This window comes from Nelusetta ayraudi, unplaced genomic scaffold (genome assembly GCF_046127955.1).
Source record: "Nelusetta ayraudi isolate G7.1 ecotype Tasmania unplaced genomic scaffold, CSIRO-AGI_Nayr_v1 ptg000011l, whole genome shotgun sequence".
Lineage (NCBI taxonomy): Eukaryota > Metazoa > Chordata > Actinopteri > Tetraodontiformes > Monacanthidae > Nelusetta > Nelusetta ayraudi.
In genome coordinates, this window is record NW_027466061.1 from 3,203,847 (window position 1) to 3,218,381 (window position 14,535).

The 14,535-nt window shown below is 42.7% G+C and overlaps 1 protein-coding gene across 21 annotated transcripts in view; it reads right to left on the reverse strand.

Annotated features, from left to right (window-relative positions):
- Nucleotides 1-14,535, reverse strand: part of dlg2 (discs, large homolog 2 (Drosophila)) — a 122,344-nt gene that overhangs the window by 13,697 nt on the left and 94,112 nt on the right. For 10 of the 21 annotated variants that reach the window (XR_012926167.1, XM_076020043.1, XM_076020040.1 and 7 more), the window contains 7 exons: nt 13,878-14,022; nt 12,900-13,065; nt 8,325-8,384; nt 7,097-7,252; nt 4,391-4,547; nt 2,973-3,075; nt 774-818 (listed from right to left, as the gene is read on the reverse strand). Coding sequence is in view for 20 of the 21 variants with exons in the window: in XM_076020043.1 (XP_075876158.1) it covers nt 774-818; nt 2,973-3,075; nt 4,391-4,547; nt 7,097-7,252; nt 8,325-8,384; nt 12,900-13,065; nt 13,878-14,022 (832 nt within the window). In the remaining variant the exon portion in view is untranslated. The remainder of the gene's footprint in view (nt 1-773; nt 819-2,972; nt 3,076-4,390; nt 4,548-7,096; nt 7,253-8,324; nt 8,385-12,899; nt 13,066-13,877; nt 14,023-14,535) is intronic. The other 11 variants (XM_076020046.1, XM_076020042.1, XM_076020055.1 and 8 more) reach the window with 9 other exon arrangements.

Below are 14,535 nucleotides of genomic sequence, written 5' to 3' on the forward strand. Positions count from 1 at the left end.
GGTTCTCCAGAGAACTATTCTCAGAGGAAGATTTTCTCTCAGCCTGTACAATTCTCACTTTCTGGAGTCTTGTAAATGAGATGCCACTGTGTTAATAACTTTATGCGGCTGTTTCTTTATTACGTATAAAAATCCCTGGATTAAGTGCAGAATAGGAATTGAATGGATTTATTTATTTCTTTAATTTTTTTTTAACTAATGCAGCTGTACTAGCTAAGTCTAGCTACCCAAATGTTTTCATTTCACCTCATTCCAAAGTGGTTATCTTAATGAAACATTACCAGCTGGTTGGGTGTGTGTGCCAGAGAAAGAATTTGCAACCTCTAAGCTAACAAAGCACTTGTGTAGTAGTTGGGGAACAAACTCCACTTAATGACGAAACAAAACAAAAGACTTCTAGGGCCACTTTGCATGCACAACTCAAACGAGATTCATTAGGGGGAATACTTCAAGACATTTGTTTTAAAGAGAAACTTTTAACATTTAAGGGTTCACAGCCTGGGGCCACAGAAGCAAAAGGTGAAGTCAGGTGGGGAGGGTCACACTGTGCATGTGTGGTGGAAGGGCAAGTGTCAAACAGGCTGGGACATTCAATACGAGGGCGTGCGCTTTGTGTGTGAGTGTGTGTGGGGGGAGGGAGGTCAGACGCTCAGTAAGAGGGGGTGAACAGGCTGTCTGCGATCACATTCACGCACCGGGCTCTCGCTAGCCGAGCCCCGGCGGTGAATGATGCCGAAGGGTCAGAGCAGCCGACAAGTGTCAATGGTGCAAACCTGGTGCTGGAGAGTGGGCCTGTCGTGGTGAGCATAAAGCAAGTTCTGATGGGTAAGAAGAGAAGGCACTCGTTAGTCCCGCAGGGCTCAGAGCTCAATTAGTCAGCACGATGTCACCTCAGAAGAGAACAGGGCATCAGAAGGATGGTCACGACGGGAGCGTTCAATTATTCTCGGGTTAGATTTCACAAACACTTTACGGTACAAGAGGCATTTCGTTCAACTTGACCTCCGATGGTCTTTGCAGCCCTTCTGAAGTGTTTCTAATAGAGATCAAACCGTTTCAGCCTGAGCTTTAAGCTCCAATAAAAGTCAGTGACTGTGAAGTGTAGGATTCAATAGAAAAGAAATGGATGGATGAAACTTGATTCAGCAGATTTAGCCCATAACCCCTAGAAGAAATCTAGAAATCTAATTAAAATCTACTGCGAACTCCTCTGCACTGGCTGCATTCTCTATTTCTTGAGTTGGCTTTTATCTAAGACTCAACTCAATCTAAGACTTTGCTATCGGTTAATTAAGCTCGTTGTCAGAAAGGTGATATGAAGATCCACAAAGCAGAATAAATGTGTGGAAGGTTTAAAAAAAAAAAAAAAAAAAAAAAAAGAATAGAAAGAAATTCTAGTTTGATGCTTCTAAAAAAAAGTGGTACAAACAACAAAACTGGAATAAGACATCCATGGAATTTTTAGAAAGACCGAAAGCATAACTGACTCACTCTGCTGGGGGGGGTCAAATTGAGAAAGAAATTACAGGTTAATTTCTCTACCTGTCCCAAATACTGCTGGACCAACAGAATCAAGACCATCCAAGACTGATTCAAGATATCAGAACAAACTAAAAAGCAACTAACAGCGGACAACGTCTGGACAGTTGTGTGTTACATGAGTGACGACAGCATCTACTTTATACTGTTTGGGGGTAAAAACGATGAGTTGAATCAATCTGGTTAACTCTATTTGATCGGTGTGAAATAGTGAACAGTCAGGCAAGTTTCTGTACAACCTTGGAGGCAAACATCCAGCGCAGCTCTCAATCTCAGGCTCTAAAGAGTTTGAGGAGTTTGGCTCGACTGAGAGAGCGAGAGCCCTGAGCATGAGTCACTGCCGCTACAGCCCTCAGTAGCCGTTGCTGCTGGAGCTGTCCTTAATCAGAGGAGGCATGATGTGGAGCGACCAGTCAGAGCTGTCCCGTCCACTACATGTTAAGTTAAGGAAGGTTGGCAGGTGGCGCAACGGACCTGAATCAGCGTGAACGCAACGCACGTTACAGCGCGCATGCGAACGTAAACACCAACCGGAGCGCAAGACTAGATTCTCGGATGTAAGGTCGACGCCTGTTGAATTTAATGATATCATTCATTTTCTAGCCTGACTTCAGCAGCCCGCGTGTGAGAAAATGTCAGATTTTTCATCAAGTATGCTACCCTTTTGAATAGGGCAAAGATTGGTTCGACACGGAGCGACTGTTATGTGTGGCACGCTGCTAGCAGTGGTAGCCACCAGGAAATACAAAAAGCTAATTGTAGCTGCATTAGGGGATGTAATACATTCATTTTGGTGGTCGACTTCCAACAACAAACCAGGTTTGGTTGGTCAAAAAGCCTGAAGAGGCTATTTTAGCTTCTCCTCTCCCCCACCTGCTTCACCTTGGAACAGCTTGCTCACTTGTGATTGGCCAGCCGCTCTCATGAGGTCACACAAGTGTCCAGAAGAGTTACTGTGATGATCAGCTCAAGCCCCCCAAAATCCAAAACGGTTCATTTCAACGCCATAACGTGGACAAATCCAGCAAGTTTTATTATTTTATATTTATACTTGGCCTGTTAGTCGACATGCCAGTAACAACAAAAAGACATGAGGTGAAAAGTTTTTTTTTTTTTATTCAGGGCCCATTTAAGGCTTTTTTTTTTTTTTTTAATACTTTGAAACAAAACAAAATGCTGCTGTTCTATTCTGACAGTTCGAGAGAGTTCATCTATTAATATTAATCCTTCTGTCTTCTATCACCGCTTATCCTGCACTCAGAGTCACAGCGGCACTGAGCGATAGATAATACCAACCACGTGGAGTATTTGAAAGCATCTGACGTCGATACAAGCTGACCATGTTTGCGCTGCTTATCAGGACTTTTATGCCTTGGTGTTGATGTGCTGTGCAGGTACAACAACTAACCAACTAACTAACCTGCCCCACTCACCTTCTGGTCTGTACTGGGCAAAGATGGTGACCACCTGCCCCGCTCCTTTAAGTGCTGCTGCTGCTTGTTCATGCGTGGCTCCTCTTAGGTCGATGCCGTTCACCTGTTTTGACAAAACGAGGAGCATTCACGTGAGTGTTCATGTGCGTGTAACGCATTGCGCTAAGCAAACATTTCACAGACAGGAATGAGAAACTCTGAAATTGAACCTTATCACTATAGCATCACCATGGTCGCTACCACCACTGCAACATGTTATTTATTGAAGCATTAAGAGAATCAGATTAGAGAAAATTTGAGAAAAAATTATTTCATGTCATTATTATCCTAGGCAGCACTGTTGGAGGTTCCTATTATTAGGTCACCCTGGTGAGTCTCTACCAATTTAGAATGCTGCTGCACAAGCAATCATAGGAACTAGAATAAGAAATTTGATTCCTCCTGTGCCATTTTTTTTTATCTGTTTGTTTTGTTGAACACATAGTCAGGTACTGCGCACATACATAGGAAGCTTAAAATCAATTCAGTTAAATACATTCTGATTGTTTAAATCCAATATTAGTGTAGAGAGGAAACAACACAAAAAATGCAATGATGATATATTATCATAAAACTACAGTTTTATAATGCTGTTTAAGTTTTTTTTTTTAAGTTAAAAATGCCACTCCTTATGTTTTTTAGGTCGCAGTTATCTGAGCACGATGACAATGAGGACCAGAAACCTTATACATGCAAGTAGAGCAACTGTATGAAGGGGCATGTTCATCAGTGCAAATAGAAGGTGTGAAATTAGAAGAGTGTACGGTGAATAGCTGCTGACAGGAAGGACAAATTATCATTTGATTACAAAACCAGGCCACTGCCAGAGAATTACCGGTATGTGATTGGATAATCGTTCATTTTCATACATTAACATATTGGAATACAATGCAAAAGAGGGAAAATTACATTTTAAGGTATATAGTAAAATAAAATATAAAACTAGCACCATTTGCAACAACCTAAGCCTGCTGCACACAGTCAACGGTGGGAAACTTGTACATATATATCCAGTCCTGTGGCCAAAGCTATAGCAATTCCAGTATAATGCACAAAGTCTGCATTAGTAATACAGTATATATTTAGTAACAACTTAAGACAGACCATCGTTTTGCATTGAAAAGTTAGAGGCTTGTTCAAAAGAACTGGCTGTCCACGCTTGGCTGTGGGAGTCAATCTAGGCCAGTAGAACAAGTACACTGTCATATAATATAATGGGAGCAGCTGTTTTTTGTGGGATGAGCCGGGTAAGCATGCTGTTTTCCACTGAAGGAAACTTATATTTAATACAGATGAAAGGTTTTTAAGTTGCGGCACAAAGCAGGACAGTTAACCAGCTTTGTTTTTGCGATGCTTCGGATGTGAAGCTTCAGACTCACCGATAAGATCTGGTCGCCTCGCCTCAGCTCCCCGCTCAGGTCGGCGGGGCCTCCAGCGAGGATGAAGGAGACAAAGATGCCCTCGCCGTCTTCGCCGCCCACGATGTTGAAGCCCAGGCCCGTGGAGCCCTTGTGCAGGACCACCTTCCTGGGTTCCCTGTACAGACAGTTGAGGTAGTACATCAGCTCGGGAGAGTCAGAAGACTGCAGCATCTTCGCTTGGTCGGTCGGCGGAGGTCGGACGACACGTTGGATACGATCGCGCGGTCGGCAGGTCGACCAAAGCCTCACTGGTGCTTTTGCTCAGGCTGGAAGACTTACTGGAGCTCCACCGGGGGATGGTGCTCTACTTAGGATCACTTGTCCCCAATTCAGCTTTGACTGAAAAAGAAGCTGGTCACATGCTAACACACACTGACACGCGCTGGCTACCTTTCCTTTAATTCTCCCCTCCATCTCACTGTGGTGCAAAAACACTAGGGCTGATGTCCTGACAAAAAACATGTCGATATGGGCTGCTACAGAATGCATCGTCTTTGCTCTTTCTAATTTCATAGGAAAAGATGAGAAGAATTCTATTCTGTAGTCTTGAATATGAAACCTTGTTTAGGTGCTTACAACTTTAAAATAAAATAGAACAATCCGCAACAAACTAAACAAAGCAGTAATCGGATTACATTTCAGCTAATTAGTCCCCATAATGTAATATCAATGGGACGTAAACCTGCTTGTCTAAAAAAAAAAAAAAAGAAGTATCTAGCAGTGGGGCATTATCATGACTATTAGAAATACACTGCCATCTGCTGGTGTAAATGCGAATTGCAATAAAAAAAAAATAATGAGGCAACGCAGGCTAAGGGAGTGAGGCTTTTAAAGAGCAGCACTGAATGTCTCCTGAAACTCAAAGGTCCAAACCCAATTTTTGACATTTTGTCTTTTTAAATTGATTAAACAAATTATTGCTGCTCGACTTGCAGCAAACATTTAGGCTATTCTCATTATGTTCAAATACTACAAGTGATGTCTTCCAAGCCCTATTTGCAACATTCTACAACCTTTTACTTTTTTTGCTTGGGACACATTTGGTTGATGTTGCAACGCGCCTTTTGTTCCCTACAGAATAAATTGGCATTTAAAAGCCCAGTGTGTGACATTTGAAGAGATCTACTCGCATGAAGTGGAATCGAAATGAGGCGCCTATGTTTTTAATCAGACAAAGTCTTTCAAAAGAAAGAACTGTGTGTTTTTATTTGCTAATGTTAAGGGTTTCAAATTACACAGTGGCCTGGCTTTTGCGATTTTAACGTCGACATCACAGCTGGTATTAGAATAAGGTAGCAATCAAATCAGGGACCATAAAACAGGAAGAAAACATTACCATTGTTTGCCTCCTTATCATTACATTTGACTGTGTCTTTACACAGTGGACTTTTAAAATATGGATACAACATCCTTTAAACAGAATGGGGGGACAGTTGGTATTAGGAAGTTATCAAGCCCATAAAAACAATCTTTAACAGATCCAAAAAAGATGGCACAGGTGTATTTATACCAAACAAAATACTAAACAATATTAACTACATGAAAGGAATTTAGTAGATGGCCGCTGTCATGTGTGTTGACGTTGACAGTCAACCCCAGTACAGACAGTGCGAGATTAATCATTGAACATTAGTAACAGATGAACATGCAAAGTCCACGTGGAGAGGCCCCTGATGGGAACACAGGAAGGGAACCTTCCTGGCGAGAGGCAATAGTGGTGCCAGTGCACCACCGCAATGCAGGAGTCAGGAGAGGAACCACTGACTGGACACAATACAGAACCACAGCCAGAGAGCAAAGAATGACACATTGGGCTGTGGTCGAGAACAATACAGAAGATATTGAAAACAGAAAAAAAAACAACTCGGTGTTAGAAATGAGGAGCGAGGGCGGAGAGATCGGGTAAAGTTGGTGAGAAGTTGCTGTGACATGCTTTGTCTCAGTTTATCACGTGTTTTCTCTGTCTGGTTAGTCGTGGATGGAGTGAATTTGTGTCCGTTTGCTAGTTGAGTGGCTGAACTTTCTGATGCTACTGACACCACTTTTTTTGTAATGTTTCGATGTATTTTGGTAAGTTTTGACATTTAGCAGGATGATTCTGTTTAAGGCCATTAGCCTATATAGGAGATGCATTCCCTTTCTTGGGAATAACACCACCTTATCTTATCTTATATCACAGAGTAGCACACACATTCATACTCACCCATGCACACATTATTCTTTATGCACGTGGATATGTCCTCCAGTTCCACATTGGACAAATCTGGTGTGTCAATTAATTTCTAAAAAATAATTGTTCATACATCTTGTACAGAAAAAGATACAACGATAATCAAGGAAAGCTAAAATGCAAGAGAGGCTAACACTGATAAGAGAGTATTTGTGTTTTTGCTCAATGCAAGTACACTGTCTGAGTGCCCTATCTGTTGCCTCATAAATATAAAACTATGAGGGTCCTTTTCAATCAGAGCCCTGAGGATAGACACACAAATGAAGGACAGGAAAGCATGTTAGTTTGAGGAAACAGACACTGGGAGCAAGCAAACAACGCATGAGGATAAGATGGAGACGACAGAGGGTGGCGGTGGCATGCAGGTTTCCACGGGGTGCGCTGGGGGGTTCGGACACTGGCAGACAAGTGGTGAGCATGGTAGCAGAAAATACCTGGAGATGTCTGAGTCAGGGAACAGGCTTAAGTGATAGCTGGGGAGGGGGGTGGAGTGGAGGAGGCTTTTGTTGCACTCAAATGGGGAATAGTGTCTGGGGGAGGGTGCTTTGTCACAAAGTTTGTTCACAGTGCTGTAAACTGGCTCGGGAGTCCTACAGTGGGGTAAAGACAAGAGCAGAGAGGTTAGTGACGGGATGCTGCGGTGGGCCGGGAAGGGTCTGGGAGGCACAGATGGAGAAACAGGAGACAGAGGATCAAAGAAATAAAACAGGGTAAGATGAGTTGTGGGGGACGGAGGGGGGAGGGAGGGCTGAGATCTTGGCAAAGTGTAGATATGACGCTAGTCTAGTCTAGACGGTGTCGCATCCTAGAGGGCATCCTACGTTGAAACATTTTTGCTTCGTGGAGAACGAGTGAAGTGTCAGCTTGAGGTCAAACAGTAAGGGGATTCGTATTAAGATGAGCGTGCGAACAGTTAGAGAGAAAAGACTGAAAATGTATGTAAGTCTATGCACAGCAAATCCTGGCCAAGCTGCCACATAAACGTGTCGTCATGTTGAGTTTTTCAATAGTTTGATAAAGTTCTATAGGAAATTCATGAAGTGGAGGAATTGTTACAGCAGCACAACAAGGAAGAAAACTCTCACAGGCACACACACACATACGCACACTGGTTTTGATGGTTGCATTGATATAGTGTTGATGAAAACATGAATTTCATTGTTAAAAACTTCCAGATTTAAAAACATTTTTAATTTATATAAATACACATAACTTTATAATTTTAACAAAGTGATATAAATTAGTAGAAGTAGTCTCGAATAATCAACTTGATGTATCAATATCTCTTCTGCAATGATTCTACAAAAGAGAACCAAGTTTCCCTCGTTCAGAAAAATATGACAGAAATTACGATCGATCCCCAACTGAACTGTGTCATGATTTCTGAGAAAGAAAAAAAAAAAATCATTTTGGGCACCTTTGCAAATGCAAAGTGCTATCTAGTTCTAATATAAGAGTATCCGGACTATCTGTCATCTGAACCGTCCTAAAATGATTGATATCCACTACAAAAAGAAAATAATACCGGTGATGCTTGATTATCACATCCTCCTCTCGCTTGTTCGTACATAGTCACCATGCTTTGCATCTTCGACTGTTGCACATGTAATGGACGTGCGAGGGCATGCAGTGGCCGGTAGGTGGCAACAATTAATATCTCACCTCAACTGGAAGTGCTGCGAATCAAACCTGTGACCGTCCCCGTCATCTAATGTCGGATTTCTAGCAAGATATGAAAAAAAAGGTACAGTTTTGGTGTGTACGTAAAAAAGCAAAAATGAAATAAAACCTGTCAACACACTCAGATGTTTCTGCGCAATCAGACAGTGATCAGAAAACAACAGAAGCGCATGCAAGGAAACGAGACGACTTGAAAACAAAACAAAGCAACAACAACAACAACAACAACAACAACAACAACAACAACAACAACAACAACAACAACAACAGACACAAAGCAAACTGATGCGGCCCAGACACTCTGTGACAGGCACAGTGTGAGTGCGTTTGTGTGTTTGTGTGCAACTGTTGTTTCAAGTGGGCCAACTGGAGCGCACAGTGCGGCGTGTTTGCGTAAAACATGTGAGGTCCGTCCACGTCGGCAAGGGAGTGCGCATGCGGCTCAACTTCAGTAATGCCAGTGCGTTCGCTCGCTCGCTCATACACACGCAGAATGTCATGTCAGCTAGCCCCGGTGACGTCACCGCCTCGAGGCGAACTCTCACCTAAACGCCACCTCTTTGTCGTCTGCATGTAAAATCCTTCGTTTACATGCTGACCGGGGCGCCGCGAGTTTGCGCCGAGGTCGAGATCGAAGCGGCCGCGGAGGGAGGGAACCTCAAGCCCCACCACCTGCCAACATTCAACTGGCATTTGTGAGACCGGCTAGTTTTATCCCCCCCCCCCTTCCGCTCCACTGAATCGACCGTCGCCAGCTGCCCTTTAAATGTCCCATAAATCACATTTCAACGCGGCCGACTGACGTGACAGTGCCGTCAGAGGGAAACATCAGCAGGAAGGTCCGAGAACGCAGCAGCAGCAGCAGCAGCAGCAGCAGCAATTAGGTGACTTCAACTGCTCAAACCATAGGTGTCAAACTCTGGCCCGCGGAGCAAATATGGCAAAAATACAAATCACTAATAGATCTGGCCCGCCGGTATTATACAGCGCATGTATCGCTAATAATACAAATCCAATGCAAAAAATGGTTTATTGTTATTTTAGCTTATCCTGTTTATTGTTCTTTATATATATATATATATATATATTTTTTTTCTCTTATTTATTGTCATCATTTATTGTTGATGTGTTGTCACTATTGGCACAGAAACGTTGACACTTCTGTCTGCTGTAACAACACACATTTCTCCTTCTTGGGGGATCAATAAAGTTCTATTCTGTACTTTCAAATTTATAACTAAAAGGGAAAATGAGTTTTTAATTTGAAATTCAATTTTGCATGTGTGCAGTATCAAGTTATTTATTGTATAGCATTCAGCTTTGCTTGTTCCATATTCAGGTTGAAGCAAAACTTGTTTGGGTCCATCTAAAAAGGTTCACTGTTATACAATACAATATACAATAAATATCAATGTTGGCCCGTGACTTTGTCCAAGTTTCACATTTTGGCCCCACTGTGTATTTGAGTTTGACACCCCTGGCTTAAACAATCCCTGCTTCTTTTTTGTTTTTGGGCGCTCGGGGCAGGTTTAAGGTCAGAGATCATAAATAGCAAGATGAAGTCTTGTATATTTAACTGGAACATGTGTTCAAGACCAAACCCTTTCAGCCAGCTTCCTCCCCTTGCACGTGTGCGCGGTACCATGAGATGAACTGGTGGTAAAAAAAAAGAAAAAAAAAAGAAAAGGAAAAAAAAAAGCAGAAACCATGACGGAGGACAACGCTGTTTTTTTTTCTTGCTGAGTCATTGACACGGCGACGGGCTGAGCTGAGGCAGCCAGTCAGTCAGTCCGGATCAGAGCAGAAAGCAGTGACCTTGCAAAGACCCACAGGTGCCTTTTAGAGTCTGAAAGGAGTCTGTGCTGAGGGCCGCTGGGGGGAGGAGGGGCACAGTTCATCTCTCTCTCTTTCTTTTATTCATGAGATTCTTACTTTGCTCATCTCTTAGGATTTATTTTTTTTCTGAAACCGGCAGACAAGAGGAATGTTGCTGGCGAAGAGCGACAGTTTTAATCTAAGATCAAAATAAGACGCTGTGAAATATTAAAAACAAGACAATAATATAAACAAATATAAAGCGGTGGCTCTCAAACTTTTTTGGCCCCAGGAACCCCTAGAACTAGTTTCTCATCCGTGGCAACTCTAAATTACATTCTTAATTTTCACTCTCCTCGGCTATTATTTATAACTTCTTTATTGTTACATTCAGCTTTTTTTTTGGTTATCCCATCCTTCTATACTATTCTAACTTTACTACATGACAACACTGTTGGAGCGCTTGTTCCGCTCCAGCGGCTGGCTCTTCATTTTCTTGAATGTAGCAAAATAATGTAATTTTCTAAGAAACGTAGGAAAATCCCAATCATTATGTAGTTATTTTGTATCGCCCCTGACCTGCTGATTTTCCCTGAACTAGAGGACAAAACTTTCAGCTGGAAGAGGACTGAGTACAGATGCTGCCCGACCATTGAAGCATCTCTAACAGCTGCTTAACCGTATTTATCTGTTTTTCAGAAGATCTCCTGAAACCTTTTAAATGCCCATATAACACCCATTTTTCATTTTTCACACAACTAATTATTCAAGTCAATGGATTTCCAAAAACAGCCCTTAGTTTACAGGCTCCCACACTTTCCTGTGGTCACCTTAAGTGGTCCTGATGTTTGGAATGGGACAAAACCTAGCAAGCTGCTCAGCGATCTCAGAGGCTAGAACAATCACGAACCTGAGCTATTGTGACATTACGAATTTTCGATCAATCTCTAGAAATGTGTATTTCTATACGCTGCCAAGTCAAATATAGAAGTATGTGAATGGACAAAAAACACCTCTGTGTTTAACATTGGCTCATTCAAAAACAAATCGCTTCATCTGCTGCTTCGGTTTTCACAGGAAGCATCGAGGATTAAGTTGCGTTCACTGTCACTCGGGCAGAGGCCCTCTCGTGGGGAAACAGGCACTAGAGAGGCCTTTGGATTGTTGACTGTTGTACAAGTATCATTTCAAACACCTTCCTGACTGCGAGAAAAGTCCAACGCCTTTGATCATCTCAGAATTTAAAAACATTTCAATTCAAAGCTTTAATGTTTTTTGTTGTTGTTGCTGTCATCATTTGAAGTGTTCCGAGAGCAGGTTGACCTTCTTCCATTTAACCTGAACGCGAACCGCAGGAGAGCAGAGGACAAAAAGTGATGCAAGCAGCCATGAGCACGGCTACACATTAAGCAATGCGCTAATCTCATAGGCTACAAGGGATGCACCTTGACCAAAGACATACAGTAAACCTCTTAACTCCAGAGAGAATGGACGACTAATCCCTCACTCAACAAAGCTTACGACAAGGGTCCTTCACTCAGCCTCTGCGCGAGTCTCAAGCCGCCCCTCTGTGGTTTTGGTTCGACCGACACCCTTCCTGCTCCGCCTAGACACACTTTTCTCTGAACATACAGAATCTGCAATGTGACATCAAACATTCAATGTGCAGCTTTGACCCAGAAGAGACCACATGGTGGAGAAGGAGCAGAATCAATCGGGCGACATTTTCAGCACACTAAGGTTTGACTTGCTAGTAAGTTTGGGTCCACGGAGCCCTAAATCGCATGGCAGCTTGCTTTGGGATTAGGCTTGTGGGCAGCTGAGGTGGGGAGCTGCTAATGTTTGCTCAAGGCTTATTCCAGAAGGATGTGTCAGGCTTCCCCCTGTTTGGAATGGGACGCTCTGTTTTTCTGCTGCTCAAGAGTGACACTGACATTTCAAAGCTTATATATGTTTCAAAAAGGAGTTTGGGCCCACTGTTTATGAAAGAATATTTTACTAAAGAGCTTTTCATTCTTTATGACTTATTAAAATTGTATTTGCAGAAGTCTTTCAGTTTTAGAAAGCGCTGCAATATGCTGTTAAATATTCCAGCGTGGGTTTTAACATCTCTAATTCATACCACTGAGGGGAAACTTGCCTTGTCAGTTACAATATATTTTGTTTTCACTGGTTGTTTTGTGGTTTCGGAACACACTGACACTCAACTCATCAAATTAGAACAGAAAGTTATCTTGTCAATAAAACTAGCTTTAGATCCAGGTCCGGCCAAAACAATATTCACAGGGTTAGGCATCATTTAAAGTAGCATTGGCCAGAATGGAGCAGAGCCTCGATAAGCAATGTCGGGAAAACATGGGCCAACTAAAACTACTTTGAGTCATTTGATAAAGTCTTTACAGTCCTTTAAGCAGATCCAGTCGCAGTTCAAACGAGTTCAGCAAGCTTTTCATCATGAACGTCTCACTCAAACCACGTCTGACTAACAGAAACAGAAAGACTTTAAGATCCAGTATGCAATGCTATGTTGATCTTCTACTACTCAACATTCTGCGACTTCACTGCAACGGAGACGGAAAAAAAACAAAGCAAAACACACACAAACACACATATACACGAGGGGCAGGCCGACAAGGGATCTAGTACAGCAGCAACACAGATCAGCCGGACAGGATGGGGACAGGATGGGGACATGTCGTCTACCTGAGGTTCTAGAAGTCTGTCAGGAAGGGAGGTAATTACCGTAAGAAGGAAAAACCATCCAACCTGTTTATATCCTCTTCACCAAGTAAGTGCTTAGGGAGAGGGGAATAACTGCCGGGGGAGATTGGGGGGAGGCCGGACTTGTAATCCAGAGTGCCGCTGTTGATGGGGGAGGAGATATGATTTTCCATTGCCGGAGAGAAAGCTGTGGAGCGGAGAGTCGCACAAAGTTAGTTGGCAGCCGCAACGAGGCCGAGAGAATCATCATCTTACTTTGCAACTGAATCTTTCTATCCTCTACAGGGCAATGGCGTCTAATTAACTTTTCCTAATTTCTCCAACAACGCTCTCCAATAACAAATGATCAAGTCGCCCATTGTGTAAGTTCCAGAAGTTACAAGAATCTCATATTCAGATTTTGTGGTTGGCCAGAAACAATGTGTTGCCGTCCATCAGTGTGAGGTGACCTGGGAGCATCTCAGTTCAAGGTTCAGAAGTGAGCGTGATCTTTATCTTTCGCACAGGCATTTCATATTAACGTCACAGTAATGCTACACTTAGTTTGCTGACAAAATAAAATTCAAATAAATTTCACAGTCTTGGTTTAGGGTTGCATAAGTTTGGATGATAATCATGGAAAAGGCCTTTGGGGAGATACATTCGTGGAAAGAGTGAAACTATTTAATCATTATTGGTTCTTTCACCTGAGCAGAGGTTTCATTTTAAATTAAATGATTTCAACGAAGAATGAATCTAGAATTTGATTTATAAGCCTTACAAGACATTCTCATTCTGTGACCACTTCTAGCAAAAACGTAGACAGCTGCCTTGAGCAAAAAAACTGATGTTCTGACTCTGGACCAGATTAAAAAAACATTCACGTGTCCAGCCTGAAGGGATGTTTGTGCAGATCTGAACCTACAAGCAGAACAAAAACCTGGACCTTAGATGTGGAGAGAAGCTACTCATGCTAAAGAGACGAAAGGCTAAGGAGCCACTTTGAATAGAAGAACTTACAGTGCGTGATATCAGGAGGCCCATAGGGATCGGACAGGTAGACATTGGTGGGCTTGCCCACCTTTAGGTAGACCACGTCAGACGTGTTCTTCAGAATGGCCACGGCCTCTTCGTGGGACACCTCCTCCAGACTGTAGTTGTTCACCTGCAGTCGGACAGACACTCACTGGGTCAGTCTGAACGACCTGGAGCCGCCGCTCCATTTGGATGAGTCCAGGCGGCTTTCAGTCTCAGGGAGGCTGGATTATGACAGATGGCGTTAGAGTGAGAACTCCCCTGCAGGAAGCGAATTAAATTAAGCGCTGATTAGGCAAGCTTGCTGTGACGCTACTGCGCCGCTTCCCGGCTTTCAAAGCGAGTGCAGGACATCACTTCTCGTCATACTTGGTTATAGTTCAGCGTCTGTGATTGCACCACCTGCTTCTGCACAATGTTCTGCACACAGTGGGTCTAAGGAGGGTTCACAGGATCGACGCTACTCTCCGGGAAACTTGTACAGACAATGTAGTAATTCAGAAATCATAATGGACAGACATTAATATTATTACTACTGTTTTCCTTGGTTGTAGAGCTGAAAGGACAGATCAATTAAATGACTGGAAATTGGCTAAAAAAATATTCAATTACAGTTTTCAGGGGTCGATGCTTTGTTTCCTTA